The 23,026-nt window shown below is 39.6% G+C and overlaps 1 protein-coding gene across 3 annotated transcripts in view; it reads right to left on the bottom strand.

The window, feature by feature from the left end:
- Nucleotides 1-4,328: 4,328 nt before the first annotated feature.
- IRS2 (insulin receptor substrate 2) overlaps nucleotides 4,329-23,026 on the bottom strand; it is a 33,150-nt gene continuing 14,452 nt past the window's right edge. The window contains exons 2-3 of one of the 3 annotated variants that reach the window (XM_023553197.2): nucleotides 21,401-21,627; nucleotides 4,329-6,826 (exon numbers count right to left, since the gene is read on the bottom strand). In XM_023553197.2, the coding sequence (XP_023408965.1) occupies nucleotides 21,419-21,627 (209 nt within the window). In that variant the 3' untranslated portion in view covers nucleotides 4,329-6,826; nucleotides 21,401-21,418. Of the gene's footprint in view, nucleotides 6,827-15,670; nucleotides 21,182-21,400; nucleotides 21,628-23,026 lie in introns of those variants that run through there. The other 2 variants (XM_023553194.2, XM_003414039.4) reach the window with 2 other exon arrangements.

The raw sequence follows: 23,026 nt of genomic DNA, 5'->3' as shown, positions 1-23,026 counted from the left end.
AGAGTATATGTCCTTCTTGTCGATTTAAAAGTGATCATTTAAAAAGCATCTTCCAAATTGCTCTAATTTTACATGTTTTAAAGCAATGGCACATGTTATTTACATGACTGTACTTTTAGGGTAAAACGAATGTATGCAAAAATTGTTTCTAACAAGGAGGTAAAATTGTCTGATAAAAATCAACAGGCATCAGTTTCACATTTTGTCTTATAAATTTCATCTCCTAGGTCTGATGATTTACTTCTATGTATTCTTTGCTTGATACATTTTTTCCATCCTTTGAGTTTTAGTTTGCGTCTTTAAGTCTGAGGTGTGTCTCTTGCAGGCAGCATATATCCATTCTGCCACTGTCTCTTTATTGGTGCATTTAGTCCATTTACATACATTCAGCATAATTATTGACAGGTGTAAGTTTAGTGTTGTCATTTTGATGTCTTTTTTGTGTGTGTGTTGTTGACAGTTTCTTTTTTCCACTAATTTCCTGCGCCGAGCAGTTTTCCTTTATATATTGTCTTTTCCTCTTTTTCATTGTTGCTTTTGTATTTGTTGAGTCTTTATGTTTTTCTTGTTTTTTATTTTGATGTGTAGGATTGTTAGCTTCCTTTGTGGTTACTTTAATATTTATCCCTATTTTTCTAAGTTTAAACCAAATTTTCATTTCTTTATATCGCCTTGACTTCCTCTCCATATGAGAGATCTATGACTACATGATTTTTTAGTCCCTCTTTTTTTTTATTTAATGTTGTCATCTTTTACATACGGACATCTCTGTTTCCCTGTTTTGAGCACTTTAGCTTTGATTTATTTTTGTGATTTCCCTATCTGGGTTGATATCTGGTTGCTCTGTCCTGCGTTCTAGTCTTGGGTTGTTATCTGCTGTTATTGATTTTCTAACCAGAGGACTCCCTTTAGTATTTCTTGTAATTTTTCCAAATTCCCTAAACTTCTGTTTATCTGGAAATGTCCTAATTTCACCTTCATATCTGAGAGAGAGTTTTGCTGGATACATAATTCTTGGCTGGCAATTTTTTTCCTTCAAGGTTTTATATATGTCATCCCATTGCTTTCTTGCCTGTGTAGTTTCCGCTGAGTTGTCTGAGCTTAGTCTTATTGACTCTCCTTTGCAAGCGATTTTTTGCTTATCCCTAGCCACTCCTAAAATTCTCTCTTTATCTTTGGTTTTGGCAGGTTTGATTGGTGACCTTCTTTCGGGATCTACCTTGTGTGGGCCTCTATGAGCATCTTGGATAAGTATCTTCTCATCTTTCATGATGTCACAGAAGTTTTCTGCCAACAAATCTTCAAAATTCTGTCTGTATTTTCTGTCTTCCCTCCCTGTTCTGGTACACCAATCACTCATAGGTTATTTCTCTTGATATAGTTCCACATAATTCTTAGGGTTTCTTCATTTTTTTTAATTCTTCTATCTGATTTTTCCTGAAATATGTTGGTGTCAAGTGTTTTATCTTCAATCTCACTATTTCTGACTTCCACTTTCTCAATTCTGCTCCTATAACTTTCCATTGAGTTGTCTAATTCTGAAATTTTATTGTTAACTTCTGTTTGCTGTCTCTACGGATTCTTGCAGCCTATTAAATTAAATCTTCTCTAATCTTCTTAAGTTCCTCTAATGCTATGTCTATGTGCTCTTTGGCTTGTTCTGCATTTTGCCTGATCTCCTTCCTGATCTCTTGAAGAGTTCTGTATATTAATCTTTTGTATCCTACCTCCGGTAGTTCCAAGAAGTTCTCTTCATCCGAAAGATTTCTTTAATCTTTGTTTTGGGAGCTTGCTGAAGCCATCATGGTCTATGTGATTTGATAGACTGTTGTCTCTGAGCCAACAATAAGTTATTGTATTTATTTATGTTTGCTGTGTCCTAGCTTCTTGATTTGTTGTTTTGATATGTCCAAATAAGCTGCTCAAGTGAGCTACTTTGATTATTGGTGCCTTTGAAGCTCTAACATCCTGTCACCAGGTTGATTAGAGCTGTTACTCGGTATATGAGCCCAGGAATCCGTTTACTTTTCTTGTATGGATTCAGCTCAGGTGTCCAGGTAGTCAGTCACCAAGTGTGTGCTGCAGGCTCTCACCTACAGTCTTAGACAAGCAGGGGTGATTGGTGCAGGCACAGGTATCTGGCTACAGTAGGGGGTCATGGGCTGAGGAAGGCAGGGACTGACAACCACCTGAGTATCTGTGAAGAAAGCGTATCTCTGTTCCCTAGAACACCTAGGTGGGTGGGTTTTGCAGCCAAACTATGGGCACCCAATGCTGTTGGCTGTAAGGACTGGGAGGTACCATTTATCCTTGGATCCCTGTTGAGGGTGACTAGGTGGCATGGGTGAAGCAACCAGTCCTCGGGCCCCTGATGTGGGTAAGTGAGGATCCTGCTCAATAGGCAGAGCAGTGTGAAGCTTCACGAACCTGCCTCTCCACCATGTAGCTGAAATAGCTGAAGTTAAGACTTCAGGTGTATTCCCTGTTGTACTGAGCTAATGAGGGCCTATGCTGTTGAAATGGGCCCACACAGATCTATGTAGGGGTCAAAGGCATTCAAAGTCCATGGACCGCTTATGCCTGTGCTCAGGCAAAGAGCTGTTTCTGCCCTGAGGTCCCAGCTTAGGGGAGCTGGCAGGCTATTTTTTCCCAATTTGTTAATTTGTTCCTTCTCAAGGCTGGGAGGATGGTTCAGGCTGCGCAACAGGTCCTACTTCCAGCCCAGGGAAATTGGCTATCCCTGAAGCTGGATCCGGATCTGGTGTAGTGGGGTGCAGTCAGTTAAATGGGAGAGTTTTTTCCAAAGGAGTGTTTTTTGGTTCACGTGGTAGACTAAAACGCAAGTACTTATCTTTTGCCAAGAGGTCCGCTTTTTGCTGACTCTGGAGGCATAAGTAAACTCTTCACCCCTTAGTCTCTCCCAATGTGGAAAACGCAACCTGAATGCCACAACTTGCCTCACCATGCTCGGGCCAGTGGATTTGGCCTTTTTGGGGGCTGGTTCCTGACAGGTCAGGTCTGCCAACTCCTCACTGTTCCTGAACTGTCTCTTCCTCCCCCCGCCGCTCAGTTTGATTCCTTGACTTTGCCTTTTATGTTCAGGGCTCCTAGACTGTCATATATAATTGATTCACTTGTTTTGAGTCTTTAAGAGGGACCACTGGAAGTGTCTGACTACTCTGCCATCTTGGCCCACCTCCTCTACTTCTATGTATTCTTAATGTATGGATTAAAAAAACTCATTGACATCGAGTTAATTCTGACTCATCGTGACCCTATGGGACATTGTACAACTGCCCCAATAGGGTTTCCAAGAAGCAGCTGGTGGATTTGAACTGCAGACTTTTTGGTTAGCAGCCAAGCTCATAACCACAGTACCACCCAGGCTCCCAGTAGGTCTTTATGAGTATGTTTCTGAGAGGTAGCTTAGCAGAGTGGATGAGCACATGGACTCTGGACTGAACTACTGGGTTTGACTGCTGGCTGTACTCCTCATGCACTATATGCTCTCAATTTACTAAACCTCTTCGCGCCTCAGTCTTCTCATCTATAAAATGGGCATGGTAAATCGTACCATGCAAGGTTGTTTAAGGAGTCCAGTGCCAGTTCTACTCTGTCATATAGGGTCACTGAACTGGACTTGACTCAACAACACACAAGGTTGTTAAAAGGAGCACTGGTCGCATAATGGTTAAGTACTTGGCTGCTAACCAAAAGGTTTGTGGTTCAAACCCCACCCAGATGCTCTGTGGATGTAATCTGCTCCCATAAGGATTCCAGCCTAGAAAACCCTGTCTGTCCCATGGAGTTGCTATAAGCAGAGATCGACTCCACAGCACCTAACAAAATAAGGTTGTTATGGAGCCCTTGGGTGTTGCAAACAGGTAAAACAATCAGCTGCTAACCAAAAGGCTGGAAGTTCAAATGCATGAAGAGGTACCTAGAAAAAGGTCTGGCAATCTACTTCCAAAAAAAGTCAGCTATTGAATACCCTTTCGAGCACAGTTCTACTCTGACACACGTGGAGTCACCGTAAGCAGAAACTGACTTGATGGCAACTGTTTCATTTTTGTTTTTAAGGTAGATATAATCTGTATAGAAGTTAGTATTTGTAAAGCACTTAAAATAGCATCCAGCATGTTTTGTAAAGAAATGTCTTCCTTAATATTTAATGTTCATAATTTTTGTGGCTTTTAAAAATATTTTCTAGTTTCTAGAAGAAAAATTTCAAAACTGAAAGGTATCAAATTTTAGGACTCTGAAGCAGCTTTATACTAAACTTAGGATCCACACAGAAAAATACCCTCAAAGCTTTATTTCATAAATAATGTCTTTTATTTTATTGCATATGGCTATTAAGGAGAGAACATCCATGATCAATACAGACTAAATACAATGCACTACTCTAGTTCCATTTATTCTTGTCTCCAGCAACGTCACATTTATCCTTATACACAGCGTGTACATTGGAAGACAGAGCAAGATAAGTTAAGTCTCTTGTCATATCACAATAGCAAGAAATATATTTAACATCTTGATATCCAGAAACAATACGTACCCAAAAAGGAAACACTGTGTAATAACTGTTAAAGTTTATATAGCAAAAAATATTTTAAATTTAAGGTAAGTCAGGCAAAATGTACAAAGACCCAATATACATTGTGAAGTTTTAGCAAACATAACATTTATACATTTTGGTTCCATTCTGTAAACTAAATTAAAAATGTAAATATTGCATATGCCTTTTTTTTTTTTGAAATGTACAGGATAGAGGAAAATTTAGTATATTATCAACTTTTTATTTTGCTTAAGTTGCACTATGAACATGGAGCATTCGTATAGTGACAAACCTACTCTAAGTATAGGGGCTACTTAAATATGAATGGATATACTCTATTCAGCAGGGTCCATATTCACCCTATTGTACCTGGGGGAGTTACATAGCAAATACCACCCATCCGTTCCTAGTCCCAAAACTAGATAAAAAAACTTTAGGACATTTTATACATTTTCATAAAGTATATTATACACCGAAGTTGACCTTCAAACTACCATCGTATGGCCTATGCACTGCTGTGATGTATAATTTCAGAAAATAAAAAACTTAAAAATGTCCAGGGGGATGACTTTACATTCAGCTTTGTCTTGTAATACAATCCTCCGTGCCAAAAGTTCAGCATGTTAAGCAGGAAGACTTTTGCATTGCCGTTAAATATATTTTTAAGACTTTTTTTTTTTTTTGGTCTTCCTCTAAACACCTCATTTTATTAATGCATTATTCTATAGTGATATATATCTATATATTTATATATATTTTTCTCCATAGTATGGATCTTTTTTTTTCAAAAAAAAAAAAAAAAAAGTCTCCAATGAATTAGTGTGACACGTACATGACCATCAGAGAAGACAGGCACTGGCGATGCACCCATGGGAGGAAAACATCTACAATCGTCCAATCAGATGTCTCAGGGGAGCAGGAAGTTGACAGAACATTCTGCTAGTCTATTTCAGCAGTTCTAGGTGACACGTGCGATAATCACCACAACACTGGTATTTTCAGAATACTGAAAACATAAAACAAGGGTGGTCTTGTCAGGGCTTTTTTGACAAGTGACATGTGCTGAAAGATTGTTTTTCTTCTTTGTCTTCTTTTCTCATGAATACTACCAGGGGCTGGAACGCCTCTTCTTTTTTTTAAATTTTTATTATCAGTTTCTTCTTCTTCTTTTTTTGTTCAGGGCAGCCTTGTTGGCTGGCATGACAGCATTATATTAAAGAGAATAAATATGTTTCTTAGTCTGACAAACCTGTGACCACCCTTGAATTGCTAGCATGCCTACATGGATTTTTGGTTAAAGAAATGCAAGCTCAAGATTAAGGATAGCAGAGAAATTTGAGCTTGTGAGTAGGATAAAAGGCTTTTGCAATTTGAAGTACCTACATAAACATCTACAGAGAGATTAAACAAGTCTGTTAAAGGTAAAAAGAGATACTCGCCCCTTTCCCAAATCCCTCCCCTCCCCACCCCCACAACCCAATACAGTTGATGATTTTCAAAAGTAGGCTGCTTCAGTTACATGTAATAATTACTATTTATTATTCCATCTTCCAAGTCTGATTCCAAATCTCATTTCGGTTTAGAAATGTCAGTCCCACACTGGGTTCTGTCTGTGAGTAAACACTGCAGGTACCTGGACTGAAGTCCAACAAGCAGCTGTCTACTGGAACCAGTTCAATAAGGCCGATGACCACACTGCAAACACGTTCTGAACAGACATACGGGAAGTCCTACTGTACCCCCAACCACGCAAATCCGGCTTTATCTTGAACTGAGGTAGGACTGTGGTAGTTTTGAGTGTATGCCAGTAAGTACCAGATTTTACCACTCGAATGGGTATTCGTAGAATCTCCTAGCATGCTGAGGGATAAATTTGCTCTGCCAAAATGAAAGTAAAAAGAAATTACGCCACTGGCCACACACTTTAAGAAGGCCGATGAAAACATCCAACTTTCTTGAGAGTAACTTCTTCAGCTAACTTAGTTTAAAAAAACAGAACAAAACACAACGGAACACAAAAACAGCAGCACAACAATGGATGCCAAATACGGGGAACCAGTGAGTGAGGCAGGTATTCTTTCCTTGGGTCGATTCCTGGTCTAACACCATCCCATAAGTGTTTCTAAACTGAGTAACTGCTCAAATCCAACAGTAAACTGTAAGCAGCTTCATATTTGGAAAAAAAAAAAAAAAGAAGAAGGTTGAGCGTCTTCTTTTAACGTTTCAGATGTGTGAGGTCAGGGTGATAAAGCCAGACAGTTCTTCACTCTGAAAAAGGAAGGAAGAAAGTCAGGAGTGGTCCTCACAAGAACAGAGCAATCTTTAGAGTTACAGAAAAGGCCCTCCTGAACCTGCCTCCTTGAAATTCCATGTCATCTTCATAAAATGATCAGCTCGGAGAAGCCAACATTTACTCATTCCATCTTCCAGAAACAAGTTCAATGGGTAAACGCCTGTTCAGTTTTACTGGAAGTGGAACCATTAGGGTTACAGTGAGTTGCGAGGTCTACACAGTGAGGTTTGTATTTTCCGTTTAACAAAAACATTTCCGTGTGTTTCTGTGAATCACTCCGTTGAACAAGATACAGGGGAATGATTTCTCCCCCTTAACTTAGTAGCTGAGTGACATGGGAACGATCCGTTGAACACCCTGGATCTCGTGTCTTCACGCATACTGCAGGGTAAATAAAAACTACCGCCTTCCTCACAGTGGTGAAAGGTGAGAAACAGTATGTGTTAAGTGCTTGGTAAACTACCCTTATTATAGAGATGTTTAGTATATTAAGAAAGTGGAAGAAGTACTAAGTCCATACTTCGGCTCCCAGAAAGCTCTTCCAACTGGATCATCTATCCTATTCCCGAAAATGACCAAAGGTTTCAAAAAGCTCCTTTAGTGACACACCTTTACTGTGACATAACCCCTCACCATGAGAGGTTTCTTTTTATCTACCCAACCTTCCTATGTTCCGATTAAGTAATTTACTCTTGCTCTGAGCTCAGCAGTGGTACAAAGTGTAACCAGGTCTAATTGCTTCCTCCCTTACAGGCCGGAGGATCAAACTTCTTTAATCTTGTCTTAATTTCCAACATTTTAGGCATTTTTTTTTTACTTGATATATTCCTGCTTTCAGGGACAGACCAGATTGGAACGCTGACATTTAATAGCATATTACTTTTTTTGTTTTTTAAAGCTTCGTGGCTCTTTCACTATGTATCACCTTGTTAATTTCCATCATCCAGAATCATTGCTATTCGGTCACGCACAAACACCGCTGGTCCTTTCTTATGTTAAAGAAGTACATGTTCTACTTTTGCAGTTGTAATTACATAAACTTCATTTCTAAACACTTCTCTAAAATCATTCGGCTAATCTCTTGCCACATTCCCTGTTGTACTTTTTTTGTGAATCTAATTCTTTTCTATTCATATCAAGTTCAGCAGGCTGATCCCAGCAAGACTAGCATTTTTAGTGTATCCTAAAGCTGAAAGTGTCTGAAAACGACCCCCAGGTTCTGCTCTCTAGATTAGTGTTCTTTGTTATAAACTTGAGGTGTTGCATCGTATAGCCAAAAATACGAAACGCTACACAATGTCTGTCAAAGCGCAAGGTAAACAGCATATCTTTTAATATCTCACTTTAAAAGTTCCCTAAAAAACCCAAAACCCTGTGCCATCGAGTCAGCAGCCATAGCACTTAACCACTATGCCACCAGGGTTTCCCAAAAAAAAAAAAAAAAGTTCCCTACAATATTAAATTTTGAGGCAGTGCTATTTTACCTTATCATTTAAAAAAGCCTTAAGTCCTTTAAAAATTTAACAGGTAAACAATGTTTTGCAAATGTAATTTAACAGTTGGAAGACTGGGCTCAAAATTTTCTCCTAAGTAGAGATCTGGTCTCCAGCTACTCATTTATTATTGCTGTGATTTTCTGTCCCGGGAGGCGGCACTGAGAACCTAGTTAGTTTGCATCCTTTAAAAAGCAGGCATTTGCTAAAACTCAACTGGACTTCTATTTCACCCTCAAATGAGTTTGCATTTTACAACTCAGACCCTGAGTTGTGAGGTGAATTCCACAGCCACCTCTGAGTAAATAACAAAGACCTTCTGGATCCACTCGCAGCAAGATTTCTAATTGAAACTTGCTTTATTTTTACATTAACAATTAGCTAAATGTTGCTAAATTATCTCGTGATAACTCTAGACCTATTACAGCTAAGTTCTTAAATTTCCCAAATATCAAAACATGGTCACTTAAATGGGGGGGGGGGGGTGTTATTTATTACTGGAAATGTGACTTTCTGTTTACATTTGCAAATTCCTGGGCCAGTCAAGTTCATGCTCGGTTTTTAAGAATACTGCAATACAACTGTTTTCATGAGATTTTCATGAGCTCTAATTAAGCTGAAGGTGTAATCTTATTTTTTAAAGTACAACGCAACTGTCAAAACCTCAATTTTTAACCATTAGCATCAGGAAAGAAATGAGCTGGCAAAAGACAAAACAATCACTCATTCAATGACCTTTTGACTACATATATAAAAAAAAAAAATACATATACATATATATAAATTCTATCCTGATGCAGAGACTCATCTAGGCCCATGGGCTACAAAGATGCATGAGAGAGAGCGCCCACCAGAACGAAGATCACATGATAGTTATTCTAATTGTCAGGGGAGTAAGGAACAGGAGTACTTCAGACATGAACAGCACTCTGCAAACCGGGGCGGGATGTGACCTGAATTTTGGAGGACTGCTAGCATGTGGTTACTAGAATAGGGAGAAACTATTCCAAAGACAGCAACAGAAATGAGGACTGTCTGGCAATAAAGTTTTTATCTGTGATGCCGGGACTGAAAGCAAACACAATTCCCTAAGGGGAGACCTTGGGCAGAGTGGACCCCAGGCCCGCCATGAAAAGGCACATAAGGGAACAATGGGCAGGAACATGATCTTATACACAGGCCAGGGAGAACTACTGACGACTCTGGGGAAGGAGGAAAAGTGATATTATTACAGGAAGATGAATCTGTTAACAGCCCATGGGAGGCGCTCAGGAAGGACCAGGCTAGAGAGACTGGAAAGGCAATGGCCACCAGCTCAGAGACAGAAGTTTGGATATGAAATGAGCAGTGATGCAAACACATTTTTGAGCTTGCAAATGTTCACTAGAGCAATACAACGTGGATACATAACTAGTCTCCTATTAAGTCAGAAAACAACTGGTTTCTAAGGATGCTTCCTATCACAGCTAAGGGGAGAGAGCTTCGACCCCCAGGACTCATTATGGCCTCTGTAATTCTACTCTCGTGCTGCTAGGCAGACTATCACTTAAAACCCTATCAGTTTACCACGGGCACGCCCTACAGATTCTCCCCTATGCGGCTGCAGCTGATACAGACAGATGCTCAGAAGTACTCACGCCAAACGTAAACAGAGTAAACCATCAGAAACAATCCTCATTGAGCGGGAAAAGAAGGGAAGCAAGAGAAAAGGCTCCGGAAACAGATGATCACATGGACTGATCACATGGACTACAGACTCGCTGAGTCAGACCAAAAGGATTCTAACAAAATGGAGAATTATGAAACAAATAACTCGCTACAAGTGCAGACAGAAAAAGAGGAATCCATTTTAAAAACCTAAATACAATTCTTTCTTCATTTGTTTGAGAGAGAAGGCCTGAGACACAAGCTGTCCATCTGAAGTGGTATTTAACACACCCTCTTCAAGTGTGAGCCAGTCGTAAACCCTCTAGCATGTGCAAAGAAAGAGGGAGCCAGCCTAAAGAGAGTTGACTTGTGAGCTACACAGGAAATATGCCTGAACTAGAATGATTAACACACGGCAGTAGGTCAAGCAGCTTTTCTGTAGTTCAGGCACAGCATTTAGACATCAAAAACCAAGACTTCGTGCCCCTGATTGAAGACCACCATTGAAGGGTGGCACCACCACCCGCCTGACAAACACTCACCCGTCAACGTCACCTCCCTATCTTCAGAAAGCAGCAGAGACAAGGCAGGGGCTGTAAAGTACTATTGTAGACTTGAACCCAGGAATGGGAAAGCATTTTTGCCTCTTTATTGAATTTTAAAGTCAGGTAAGTTATCCTCCCCTCTGAAAATTAGCCTGGTTCATCCAGCCTAAGGGGGAAAAAGTCTTCTAATCCTACTCACCTGACATTCTCAACCTCTAATGATCAAACTCCAACAAAATACATTTATTTCATTATCTACGTCAACTATGGAACCCTGGTGGCACAGGGGCACAGCTAGAGCTGCAAACCAAAAGATGGGCAGTTCAAATTCACCAGCTGCTCCTTGGAAACTCTATGGGGCAGTTCTACTCTGTCATATAGGGTCGCTATGAGTTGGAATTGACCTGATGGCAACGGATTTGGGTTTTTTTGTTCTATGGTAACCGTATTAGAAGCAAAGAACAAAATATCAATTTTATGGTCACTCTGAATATTCTTTAAGATGGGATACATTCTTTGAACTCAGGTGTAACAGCAAAACACAAAAAAGAAATACAGCAAGAATCATGCATTGCTCATGAATGCAATCACAGAACAACATATACCAATTCTACTCCTGGAGGGAATGTATATGAGAAAAATTTAAAACTTAGAGACACTGAACTTGTCACATAATCACACATTGTACTACCATGTCAGCTGGACACTGCTTTTTTAAAGGAACCCATTAAAAGAAGCATTTATGCAGTTACTTGATTAAAACAAAGTTGTAGCAAGTAGATGAAAGTTCCTCCATATGATGGATCACATAGGCCAGTGGTCCCCATCTTTTGTGTCTGCTGTCACATATGACAAATGATCCTCGCATGTGGGATACCGCCCCCATAAGCCGGCTGATCTGCGATAATTTCTCCCCTTCTTAAGGTCTTCCACTTAAAAGAGCAATCGGAATGCAAAAGAGTATGAGTGTTATTACTACAAGTCTCAACTTCAATCTGCTCTACTTAAAAAAAAGAGAAAGACAGGAGAGAGAAAGAAAGAAAAGAAAGACGGAAAAGGAAAAAGAAAGCAAAGAAATGGTTGAAAAACTCCTGTATTAGAAAAGCAGTAAGGTGAACCTTGCAATGTACCGGATTAACTTCAAAACACCAATATGTTGAAACACCACTGAGCTGGGTGCCACATTACAACAATTGCATTAAAAAAAATACAGTTCACATAAAGTCTAGACTGTTGAAAGAATCAATCAGGTGAAATTGCTCGGGCAAATAAAAGCAAGCCAGCATTTGAAATCTATGTATATTCTGACTTCCTACTAGTTTTTGGTTATGATTTCTCATGAAATTTTGGACTTGAACATGTCTGACTTCAGGATCGTATCTCAGTGATCAAAGCCCAGAATATACACCTCGGTCCTGGCAACTCTGCCCAAGAAGACCAGGATTCTCTACTGGGCTCCGTGCAGAGGTTGGCATCATAGCTGAAGGGGTAACAGTGCTCCACAGGCCTGGAACAGATGGAGTGGAAATGCATTCAGCAGGTAAAAATGTCTTACAGTTTTTAGCTATATCTGAATTTGGAGTGTTACAAACATTGATATGCTTAAAAAATATCATTTTTTAATATTTTTCTTACATATTATACAAATCCTTTATATTTCAAAAAATTAAAACATGTTATTTCTATTAGCAACTAGGGTTAAAAAGGAAATAAACCCACTGATCAGTCCACACATGTTCTTTAGGTACACCTGAGGGCCCAGTTTAGGCTTTTTATGTTAAACATAGAATTATAAGGGAAAATATACCATTCAGTTACATGAGAAATTCCTAGAAAAAAGCCTGATAATTCAATATATCCTTACTTTACTTAAAGGCAAAACAGTCTAAGAATATGCCAAAAAAAAAAAAAAGTAAGGTGGGATGTGATAACAAACGAGCCAGAGATTCTAAGAAAAACGGCTACTTGAACTTTTCTTCTAAATTGAAAAAAAAAAAAAAAATCCACTTCAAAGGAAAATATGGAAGACCAAGTTTCCCATGGCAAATGGAGGGAAATAAATTACTTTATGAACCCTACTTGTGAAAGATCCAGAACTTTCTTTCATATGAGCTCATCAATTCCACTGACAATTAAAATCATTCCATTTTGACTGCCTGTTATTAAAGAAATTTCCTAACATCAAGTTGTAACTTGATGTTAATGACACAACACAAAACAAGGTGAGACAATCCAGTTTTCATGTAAGGCTGGCATTAATAAAAGGCATCTTTCCTTCTGTAGCTCCTGCTTAATCCTTCACATAAAACTTTGTCTTAATCACCCAAAACCTGGCAGCAGATGATGTCTCTTCAACTGTCAAATACTGTCCTTCGTATTTTACCTACGTATTCAAAATTTCATACACGAGAACCCATACCAATTTTACAGTGTATAGCCTCGGTAGATTTGACAATGTAATACTGAAATAGTCATTTCTTTTCTGTATTTGTTATTAAAAAGCCTTAACAGGTGCATCATATAAGGTACTCTTCTGTGGCAACGATTTTCAGCCACCTCTGAAGCGCCATCGTCCAAAAGCCATCATATGAGAAATACTACTATTTGTGTCCAGCATAGGCACCTGACGGGCACAAATGCCCTGTGAACTGCTGACGGACGCTTTCTCTTACATTATGAAATGTTAGAACTTATCTACTTAAAGAAGAGATGAAGGAGCATAAAGGACTTGCCTAAAATCTCACAGCCACTCAGCGGAAAGGCTGAGACCTCTGGTTCTCCCAGACAACTGTCTTCAGGCTCCACAGTGGGCCATCCACTGGCAAAAGATGGGTGGGGTTGGGGGAGGAGCCAGAGGATGTCTGAAACCTTCACTTGTGGCCCCAGAGTTTAAAATTTTACACTCCCCCATGATCTTTTTTATAAAACTGTCCTTGACAGGCATTAAATATTACACAGATCACCTATTTATGCTTTACGCATCTGTTCCCCTTGCTAGACAACAAACTTCTTGAGAAAGAGACCATGACTTTCTTGCCTTGTTAGGTCCTTAATAAAGGTTTGTTGATTTGACTGAGATTAAAAAAACCCATGTGCAACTTATGCCCTTTCTCGTAGGCAAAAACTAAGGCTTTTATTTTAATATCGAAGTACTCCCTACTTACTGGCTCAAAAAAAAAAAATGGACTAAATAATATCTTCTAAATGATAATGAAACTCTAAAACTGAGACCCAGAAGAAAACCTTTTCATCTCACATGAGGTGCTCACATGTTCTTAAAAACAAAACAAAACAAAAAAACAACCAAACCCTTTGTCACTGAATCAATTCTGACTCATGGTGACCCTAAAGGACAGAGTACAACTGCCCCATAGGGTTTCCAAGGGCCAACTGGTAGATCTGACCTGCTGACCTTTTCGTTAGTAGCCATAGCTCTTAACCACTGAGCCACCAGGGCTCCTCATGTTTAGAAATACAGTCCACTGGCTAAATCTGGTCTGCGGTCTGTTTCTGTAAATAAAGGTTTACAGGAACAGAGCCACGCTCACTCATTTAAATCAGGCTGCCTTGCCACTACAATGGCATTTCTGAGTGGTTATGTCAGATACCTTAAGACCCACTAAGCTAAAATATTTAGTATCTAGCCCTTTACAGAAGAAGGTTGCCAGTCCTTCTTCTAAGAAACACACATACAAGGCAACATTTACTAAGGAAGATAATGAGGGGAATGAAGGGCAAATCTATCAAAATAACACCATAAATACCCATTTATGTGTTAAACTTAGAGGCTAATGGATAGCCCCTTTGCAAATTAGCTGCAAGCTTATGTACTTTGGAAACGCAATACTATCTCCTGAAAACCATGCTATCCTATTACAGACCCTATCGAAAATGAGGAAGCAAGTCATAAAATCATTTACGAAGCCAGCACACTTTTGGACCTAATTTACAAAAAAAAAAAAAAAATTTTTTTTTATTATTGCTCTTTTTTTGTTTGTATATTGCTCTTCTACTTGGCTTTTCCTGCATGATACCAAAGTACTGAGTAAATATGATTGTTATTAAATATAACCTATACTAGCAAGGAGCCCTGCTGGCCCAGTGGTTAAAAGCTCAGCTGCTAACCAAAAGGTCGGCAGTTCAAATCCGCCAGACGCTCCTTGGAAACTCTACGGGGCAGTTCTACTCTGTCCTATAGGGTTGCTATGAGTCAGAATCGACTCGACAGCACTGGGTTTGGTTTTTTTGTCTGTTTGTTTTGGGTATAAGCATTATGCTTCTACCATACCAAACAATAAGTGTTTGGGCCAAGTGATGTACCTTGTACTAAAATTGCAAATATTGTATGAACAATGTAATACTTTTCTCGGATTTATTTAATACATTACTGTCCCATTCAAATTACTTTTATAATTTCATACAGATGTAAAATAGATTTATGTATACTATAAAAATATTTATACTGTTTATATCTGAAGTTCTAAAACCTAAATACTCTATTTTTCCTATGAAATGGAGGAAATGTGCAATAAATATTAACTGAAAATATACCCATCTCAAACGTTCTGCTGTTATATATCTTTTCAAGCGATCCTTTCTTTCCTTCAAATACTTATTTGAGTTGCTACTGGGTATTTGTTTGTTTCTAAGTTTTATACTTCATTTATTTTTTTTTAATTCACACCGAAATAAGCATTTTCTGGAAGTCTGAATTTATGCCAAATAGAACTCAAATCCTTTATATATATATATTTAAGAACTCACATCCTTTATATAATTATACTAAATAGGAAACATTCTCACGAATGTGGTTAAACAGGTCTGTCTTTGGGATTCTTAAATATACTCTGGCTTTCACATTAAATAATGATGCAGTGATTTGGAAATGTATTAAAAATTACCATCTAGTGCAATGTTTCATCTCCCATGGTAGAAAAGAAAATAATAAATAAAAAACCACACACACCCGCCCCCCCAAAGGAAAAAGGGTCTCACCCACCAGGGCTAGGGCATGATGCCCAGAGACCTCTGGCCAGTGCTCTTCTAAATAATGCATTTGCATTGGGCACACGTGACACAACGGCCTGAGCAGAGCTGCTGAAACACTGTAGGTCGATCTTCTTTCAGCCTGTAACATTTACATAATATAGGATTTCAGCTCTGCCCCTTGCTGTGGGGGGAGGGAAGGGGTGGCAAGTGTGTAGATGGTTAGAGCTAACTATTAAGACACTCTAATAAAGTTTAAGGCAGCAAACCCTACTTAGTCACTGAAGTGCAGGCTCTCTTTGCCCTAGTCACAGACAGGAGCATAAATTCCATCAATTAGTCATCGCAAAGCCACGCTGCTGTTCACCAGGAGCACAAGAGAGACTCCTTGAAGGCATCCCCATGCCTTGAAACCACATGCCACTCTGGTGCCTAAACATGATGTAGGTGTGGAAAGCACACTGGCCACACCAGGGTCAGGATCCCGGGGTTTGCACCCAGGAACCACTACTTACCAGCTATGTAATCTCAGACCCACCAATTACCTCTCTCCTGACCGAACTAAATTCCTCATTGGGTCATTATGAAACCATCAAAGGAGATTTTAGATAGAAAATATACAAATAAATAGTACAAGGGAAACAGATACGTGTATATACTTTCACATGTAAAGATGTGTATGCCACTGATATGAGAGGTATTTTGAAGTTGGGTTTCCTTTGCTTTCTGCATGCACCTTTAAATGATGCATACATGTAATCACATGCTGTGTTCTGAACTATAAACACTTCTTAAGACCAGGCAGCCCTCGGATGCCAAGGAAACTACTCCTCCTACTCTGCCTGCCCGGGTAATTTATGGAGCCACAGCCAGGGTGGCTCTTGGCATATTTGCCATCTCGGCCTTCTCCTCATTCAAAATTATATTCATGAATGACATCACGAACAATTGCAACTTCAAACAGCAAATAAACAACTGATGAATGCACAAAAACAATGGCAAATGGCTCTCGGAATAAAATGAATAAACTTGTTATAATTGGATAGAAGGAGAACAGAAGTAGAATTGTTTTGTTTTTTTTTCCTTGGGGTAACTATAGGCCATTTAAAGCTAATAGCTCCCAAACACTGCAAAGACCCAGGGCCTCTGCCTGGCTGCTTTCTTCACACGCTGTGGACAGTACAAAACGCCCTGAAAGAGGCTTCCTACGTCCACAGTGCAGGCAGCTGCTCAGTCGGAGAACACACAAATCCCTTTTAATTTCACATGGGCTGAGCAAGTACAATGCGTCATAAACTAACTAGACTCCATCCAGTCCAGGTCGTGGGGTAACACTATTTTTGTTCTCTTTGGTTTATACACAAAAATGTAGATGAGCATTTAAGCCCTTCTGCCCCAGATGAAGGAGATTTACATTCGAATGGAGTACTCTTGATTGAAATTTCAGTGATGAAAGTGCTAAGTCACAAACTATCTTTATAAAGTTCATATACTTAAAAAAAAGAAAACCAGCAGGTGAAGCAGGAGCTGATGGCCAGCCCTTCACTAGTGGAGACAGAAGAAGTCAACTTCTGTGGGCCCACTTCCCCCACGATCTGCTCATCACCTACAGACACCCCAGATTCTTCCTCCCCAGCTTCCACACGCCTTCGTGGTCATTTATAAAATGCATAATTTCAGCCCAAAATGTTAGTGTCTACAATGTGACTCAAAAAGAAAAAAAAATTAAGTCTAAGCCAAAGAAACTTTCTGGCACTTATATTCTTTAGCCTTCAAAACCAAACCCATTGCCTTCTTGCTGATTCCAACCCATGGCAACCCCATGCGTTCCAGGGTAGAACTGTGCTCCATAGGGGTTTTCTTGGCGATCATCTTTAACACAACTGTGGTGCCACTGGGTGTGTTGAAACCACCACCCTTTATGTTAGTGGTCAAACATAAACATTTGCACCACCCAGGGACTCTTCTTCAGTCTTAGCAAAACCTAAAATGGCAAGGATCTTGGGCAAGTTTTTAAACAGTCACAGAGCTAAGAAGGATGTTAGAGCAGTGGGGTGCCTTGGGCAGGAGCTTGGCCTTGGTATTTGCTAAGATTTATGGGGAGATTCTAACGACCACACAGGTTGGGAACCACTGAACCTAATCCCTCCTAATGGGCCCAGGGGATGAAATGACTTCCCCAGGGTCAACAAACTGTTAGGTTTCTAACAAGGGGGAGTCTTCTGTGTCCTGCATGTCAGTGTTGGCAAGTTTTCACTATCTGGTGATAAAGGACAGAGACAGGCAAGGACAGAGTCTGCCAGATCTGGCTTGTTTCCAGACAGTTGTAACATTCCTGAGGTGTGATCACAGACATGCCTGGTCACCCTACCCTCTTTACCAAAAGGAGAAGAAAGCAGCAGGAAAAAATAAAACACTTTATAAAGACAAGATTTCCCAAACTGCTAAAAGTTCTGGATATGGGGAAAACTTTCCAATTAATTAAAAAAAAAAATCATTTTTTACATTAAAAGGAAGTTAAGAACTACCTATATGGGATCGAATTGAAAACAGCAACTCGAAAGGTTAGATAGGAACCTCGGGGGGGGCAGTAAGTTTATGTTCATGGGGGAGGAACAACTCAGAAAAGGAGGGTGAGAATGGATGCACAACTCAAAGAATGTAATCAATGTCTGAACTGTACATGTAGAAACTACAAGTATATGGAGAAATTGTATATATACATGCCGAAACTGCTGAACTAGGGTATGCTTTGCTGTGTCTATTCTCAACAACAACAAAATAAATACAATTATATATAAAAAAAAAAAGGTGGACCATGAGTGATCATTTACAGGGATGTGTGCCAGATTTGTCTAAGCAGTACATGAATTCTTCAAGATTTTTAAGAATGAGCTTTAGAAGAGACATACCTTCTTAACCACATCTCTAATATTAAAATGACAAAATCAGGAGACAAGCAGATTTCTGAGGAATATATAATAACTATATCACATATTATAAATTCAGTCCAAGAGAACATCCCTCAGATTTAAAAATTTTTAGTTATTTAAACTTTGTGATACTTAGCATAGATGAATTAAAAAAAAAAATAATTGTTATATTCTTGATTTTCTTTAGAGAGATACAGGCACTTTTACAGTTTCTACTTCTTTGATTGAACTTAAGACCAATAGCATTTAGACTTTCAAGCGACCTAAGCCAAGAGTAACAGAAAGAAAAATAGCAACCTTACTAACCATTTAAACCATTCTGAACTGATACAATAAGACTACAAGTGAATCAAATTATTTGTGGATGTATCTTAGCCATTTGCTAATAAGGCAGGTTGTAACATACAGAGGATTCTAAAGGGCAGCTCTGCAGGTCCATGGGTGTCCTGGCAACACACCTTTCTTTTCCAACAACACAAAACCACCACCTTCCTCCCTTTCATTTATCACGTCGCCTCCCATCATTCCTTCCACATACCACTTACAAGGGTTACCTTATGAACCACAGAAACCCAGGAGGTTCACAAATACAAACATCTTTTCTAAAATACACACATTTGGAAGTAAAAATTTAAATTTCATGGTTTTTCTTTTTTTTGGTCTGGAAGACGTATCTGCAACCAGACATGGAAAACAAATAAAGGAAAAGATTCTTATCTCATTAAAAATGAATGAACTTCTTTAAGACATTTTACGTATGCTATTAAAAAAAAAATTTTTTTTTTTATTATTTATATGTATTTTTACTACAGAAAAGTTAAAGAAAGCTGAGCCTAAATCCTAAAGATACATCTACAACACTACTTCAGGTTTGAGCAATTATATAAACTATAACACAATGTGGAAACCCTGGCGGCGTAGTGGTTAAGAGCCACGGCTGCTAACCAAAAGGTAGGCAGCTCAAATCCACCAGGCACTCCTTGAAAACCCTATGGGCCAGTTCTACTCTTTCCTATAGGGTTGTTATGACCTGGAATTGACTTGACGGCAACGAGTTTGGTTTGGTTTTTTTTTATAGTGCAATGCACAAACTTGGCTCATCAAGTCCATTTATTAAATGTGTATTTTCCTCACCAAGAGGTGAAAAGGAGAGCAGGGTCCTTTCACACACGGCATACCAATCTTTCTGAACTTTTGGCACCATTAGCTCTAAGCTCCTTCCATTAGTGCTTTCCTGTTAAGCCAGAATCTCTATGAAATACGTGGAATAACAAATTATCTACATATTTGCTACTTTCACTGGGTTTTTTTTTTTTCTATCATTTTAGTTTCTAAATTAACTGATGAGATCAATGTGTTTCGTCAGCCTAAACTTAAACTCCCTGAGCACTGGGGAACTTCCTGGAAGCCCAGCCCCAAGCAAGAATTAGGAGTAAAGAGCCACACACATCACAGACCCAGTTCTAAGAGATTCAGCTTACAAACTGTCAGAGGAACTTTTTTTTTTTTTAATTTTAGTGAAGGCATCGTGTTGCCTAGGAGATACAGAACCAGATAGCGACAGGCCTTCAAGAAAAACAATCTCTACAGACTGGGAAAGTGGGTTTTCCAATACAGCTCAGAGAGCCAGGCAACATGAGCTAGGGGTGCCACTTAATATCTCCCACCCCTAGTTTTGTCAAATAAAGTAACAAGAACCTACCCTATGAGGACGTTACTAGGATTAAGTAGCACCTGAAAACTGGTAAGTTGTAAGGTGCTATACACATACATTTTGATTTTTAAAAAGTATGTAATTCAGTGGCTAAACACTTGTCCTTTTATTTTGTTGTTTACCTCGTGAAAAGTTTCAGCCAATTTCCTCAACCTCAATTATATCTCAGTGTCTTCACTCTGGAGCCCTGGTGGCACAGGGCTTAAGAGCTCAGCTGCTAACCAAAAGGCTGGCAGTTCAAGTCCACCACCACTCTTTGGAAACCGTATGGGGCAGTTCTACTCTGTCCTATAGGGCCTCTATTAGTCAGAATTGACTTGACAGCAATGGGTTTGGTTTGGTTTTGGTCTACATCCTATTAGAAAACTTCAGGGCTTTTCAAATTTTATATAAATTTTTTGAGAAAGAAATTCAAGAGTTGACCTCACTAAGTATAAGATACCATCCAGGGCTGCCACACGCATTGTGACACAACTAGATGGCTCTGGTATAAAAGTCTTAAAATGCTTTCATGTTGTTCCAAAGACAACGCACCTTCCTTTTATACCGTTAAATATGAACCAAAGTCTCTGATCTCACCTATAACTCTTTCCCTTATGCCCTTTTGTCAGCTGTACTGGTCTCTGTCTTCTCTGTACATATCAATCTTCACCCCCAGGGCTTTTGCACTTGATATTTACTCTCTTTGCCTACATGGTGTCTCCATGTAAAAATCCTCATGACTTGCTCTCTCAGGACCTACAGGTTGTTTGGCTCAAATGTCATTTTCTCCCTGACTCTTCCCTGCTTTCTTTTCCAGAGTATTTACTACCACCCACAATACCGCACGTGTTCAGCACACTTCAAAATTATTCCCTCTCCCCCCTGGTATCAAAGGTAAACGGCTTATTAACATTACCTTCTATTTTTCTTTTCAACTAGAAAACCCAACCTACTTCTTTCTATCCTGCCCTGTAATATTTTTCGAATGGGTGAAGTGTTTGGAAGGTTTTCAACATGTAACAACTGGCATCTGAGTAATGAAAAAAAAAAGTTAAAATTTTAATAATTCGGTTATATTTAAGAATTACAAGGCAGACGCAACCTTTCCTGTCACTGGCCCTCCTGTTCCGCCACGTGTCCCACCTTTCGCCCTTCCCAAGCAGCCCTTAAGTGAAGTTCCTGTCGTTTTTGTTTAGTTTTGGAAAGAACAGTAAAAGATGGTAAAAGGTAAGAACGACAGGAAACTCACCTGGAGCCGACTGCCACATCAGCCTGATGGGTTGGTAACACAGAGCTGCCCAGCCAAATGTGGTTTCCCTCCTCCAACTACAGTGGTCACCATAGTGGAAGGCAAGGGGTCGAACAGCAGTAAGTTTTCAGAGCAGGAAGCACTATGACCAGTGGGGGCTGGCAGTGGCAACGAAGCCTCCTTAGCGCATGAAGGGAAGGGGGCTTTCCTGGGTAGATCATGGATGTCTGTAAAAAGGATGGGATAAACACTTTTTAAAAAAGGCTTCAAAAATCCACCTTAACGCTGTTACAGTAACAAAACGAGAACAACCCACTGCCGTCCAGTCACTTCCAACTCATGGTGAACCCACGTGTTACCAAGTAGAACTGCACTCCATAGGTTTTTTTCTTGGCTGTCATCTTTTTGAAAGTGGATCACCTGGCCTTTCTTCCCCAGAGTCGCTGGGTGGGTCTGAACTTCCAATCTTTAGATAAGCAGCCAATCGCAAACCATTTGTGCCAGCCACAGATCTTAATGCTCTTAAAGAAACCAAAACTGAACCCACTGCCGTGGAGTCAATTCTGACTCATAGCGACCCCAAAGGACAGAGGAAAACTGCCCCATAGGGTTTCTGAGGAGCGGCTGGTGGATTTGAACTGCCGACCTTCTGGTTAGCAGCCATAGCTGTTAACTACTATACCACCAGGGTTTCCAATGGTCTTACAGTTATAGGCATGTCTTAATAAAACACAACCCTATTTGAAAATTATGAAAATGAGAAATCAAGCAATTTTGAAACAAAATGAGAAAAGAACTATGATCATATTAAATGTTTGTGGATGCTTTATGAGAAAAATATTAATGAAAACCAAAACGATTATTTTGTTTTGAAAGGCACAGTTTTATGCAAGTAGCTATACTTAAATACATATTAAAATATAAGTTTTGTCATTATGTGTATACATGTAAACATATGACAAGGGCGTCCAAAGAAGGGATGAGTTCAAAGAAAAAATTCATGTTACAGAAATTAAAGGAGTACTTTTATTCAGTGACAGTTGAGGGTAAGCAGGGAAGAATCCAGAAGGAGTAGAAGAACAAAGACAATAATAACCTACCAACTGAGAAGTGACAGGAATACTACCACTTACAACAAAAACTAGGCACAACGAGAAATATGGCGAGAGTTATGGGTTAAGGCTGCCGAGAGCTCCAAGCAAACTGGTACCTTGGAATTATGACACAGCAGTAAAATCAAACCTATGGTTTCCCGGAGAGAAAACGTATTCAACGATACTGCCTCAACTGACGGACCCCACGTACGTGTGTGTGTAGGGGATTAAAAGTCTGAAAGGCGCCACCAGAATTTTCCAGCAAGGACACCCACAATCCAAGCAGGGACATCTCATTCTTTGTCTTCAGCCAAGAATGCCTGAAGGGTGGGTGGGTACCTACTGAGGAAACCAGACTGGCTGCCCAGAAAACAGCCATTGGTGGGATGCTGTCCAAGCAGACTATAAAGGGGCCTGAAGAGCAGAGGCCTTGCTTCATATTTCTCCCATATCTTCCAGGACATCTACTCCTGTGTTGGCACTTAGCGAACTCTCAGTAAGCTGACTGGCTTCAGAAGTCAGCTCTGTTCCA

Source organism: Loxodonta africana, chromosome 23 (genome assembly GCF_030014295.1).
Source record: "Loxodonta africana isolate mLoxAfr1 chromosome 23, mLoxAfr1.hap2, whole genome shotgun sequence".
Taxonomy (NCBI): domain Eukaryota; kingdom Metazoa; phylum Chordata; class Mammalia; order Proboscidea; family Elephantidae; genus Loxodonta; species Loxodonta africana.
This window is presented reverse-complemented; position numbering and strand designations above follow the sequence as displayed.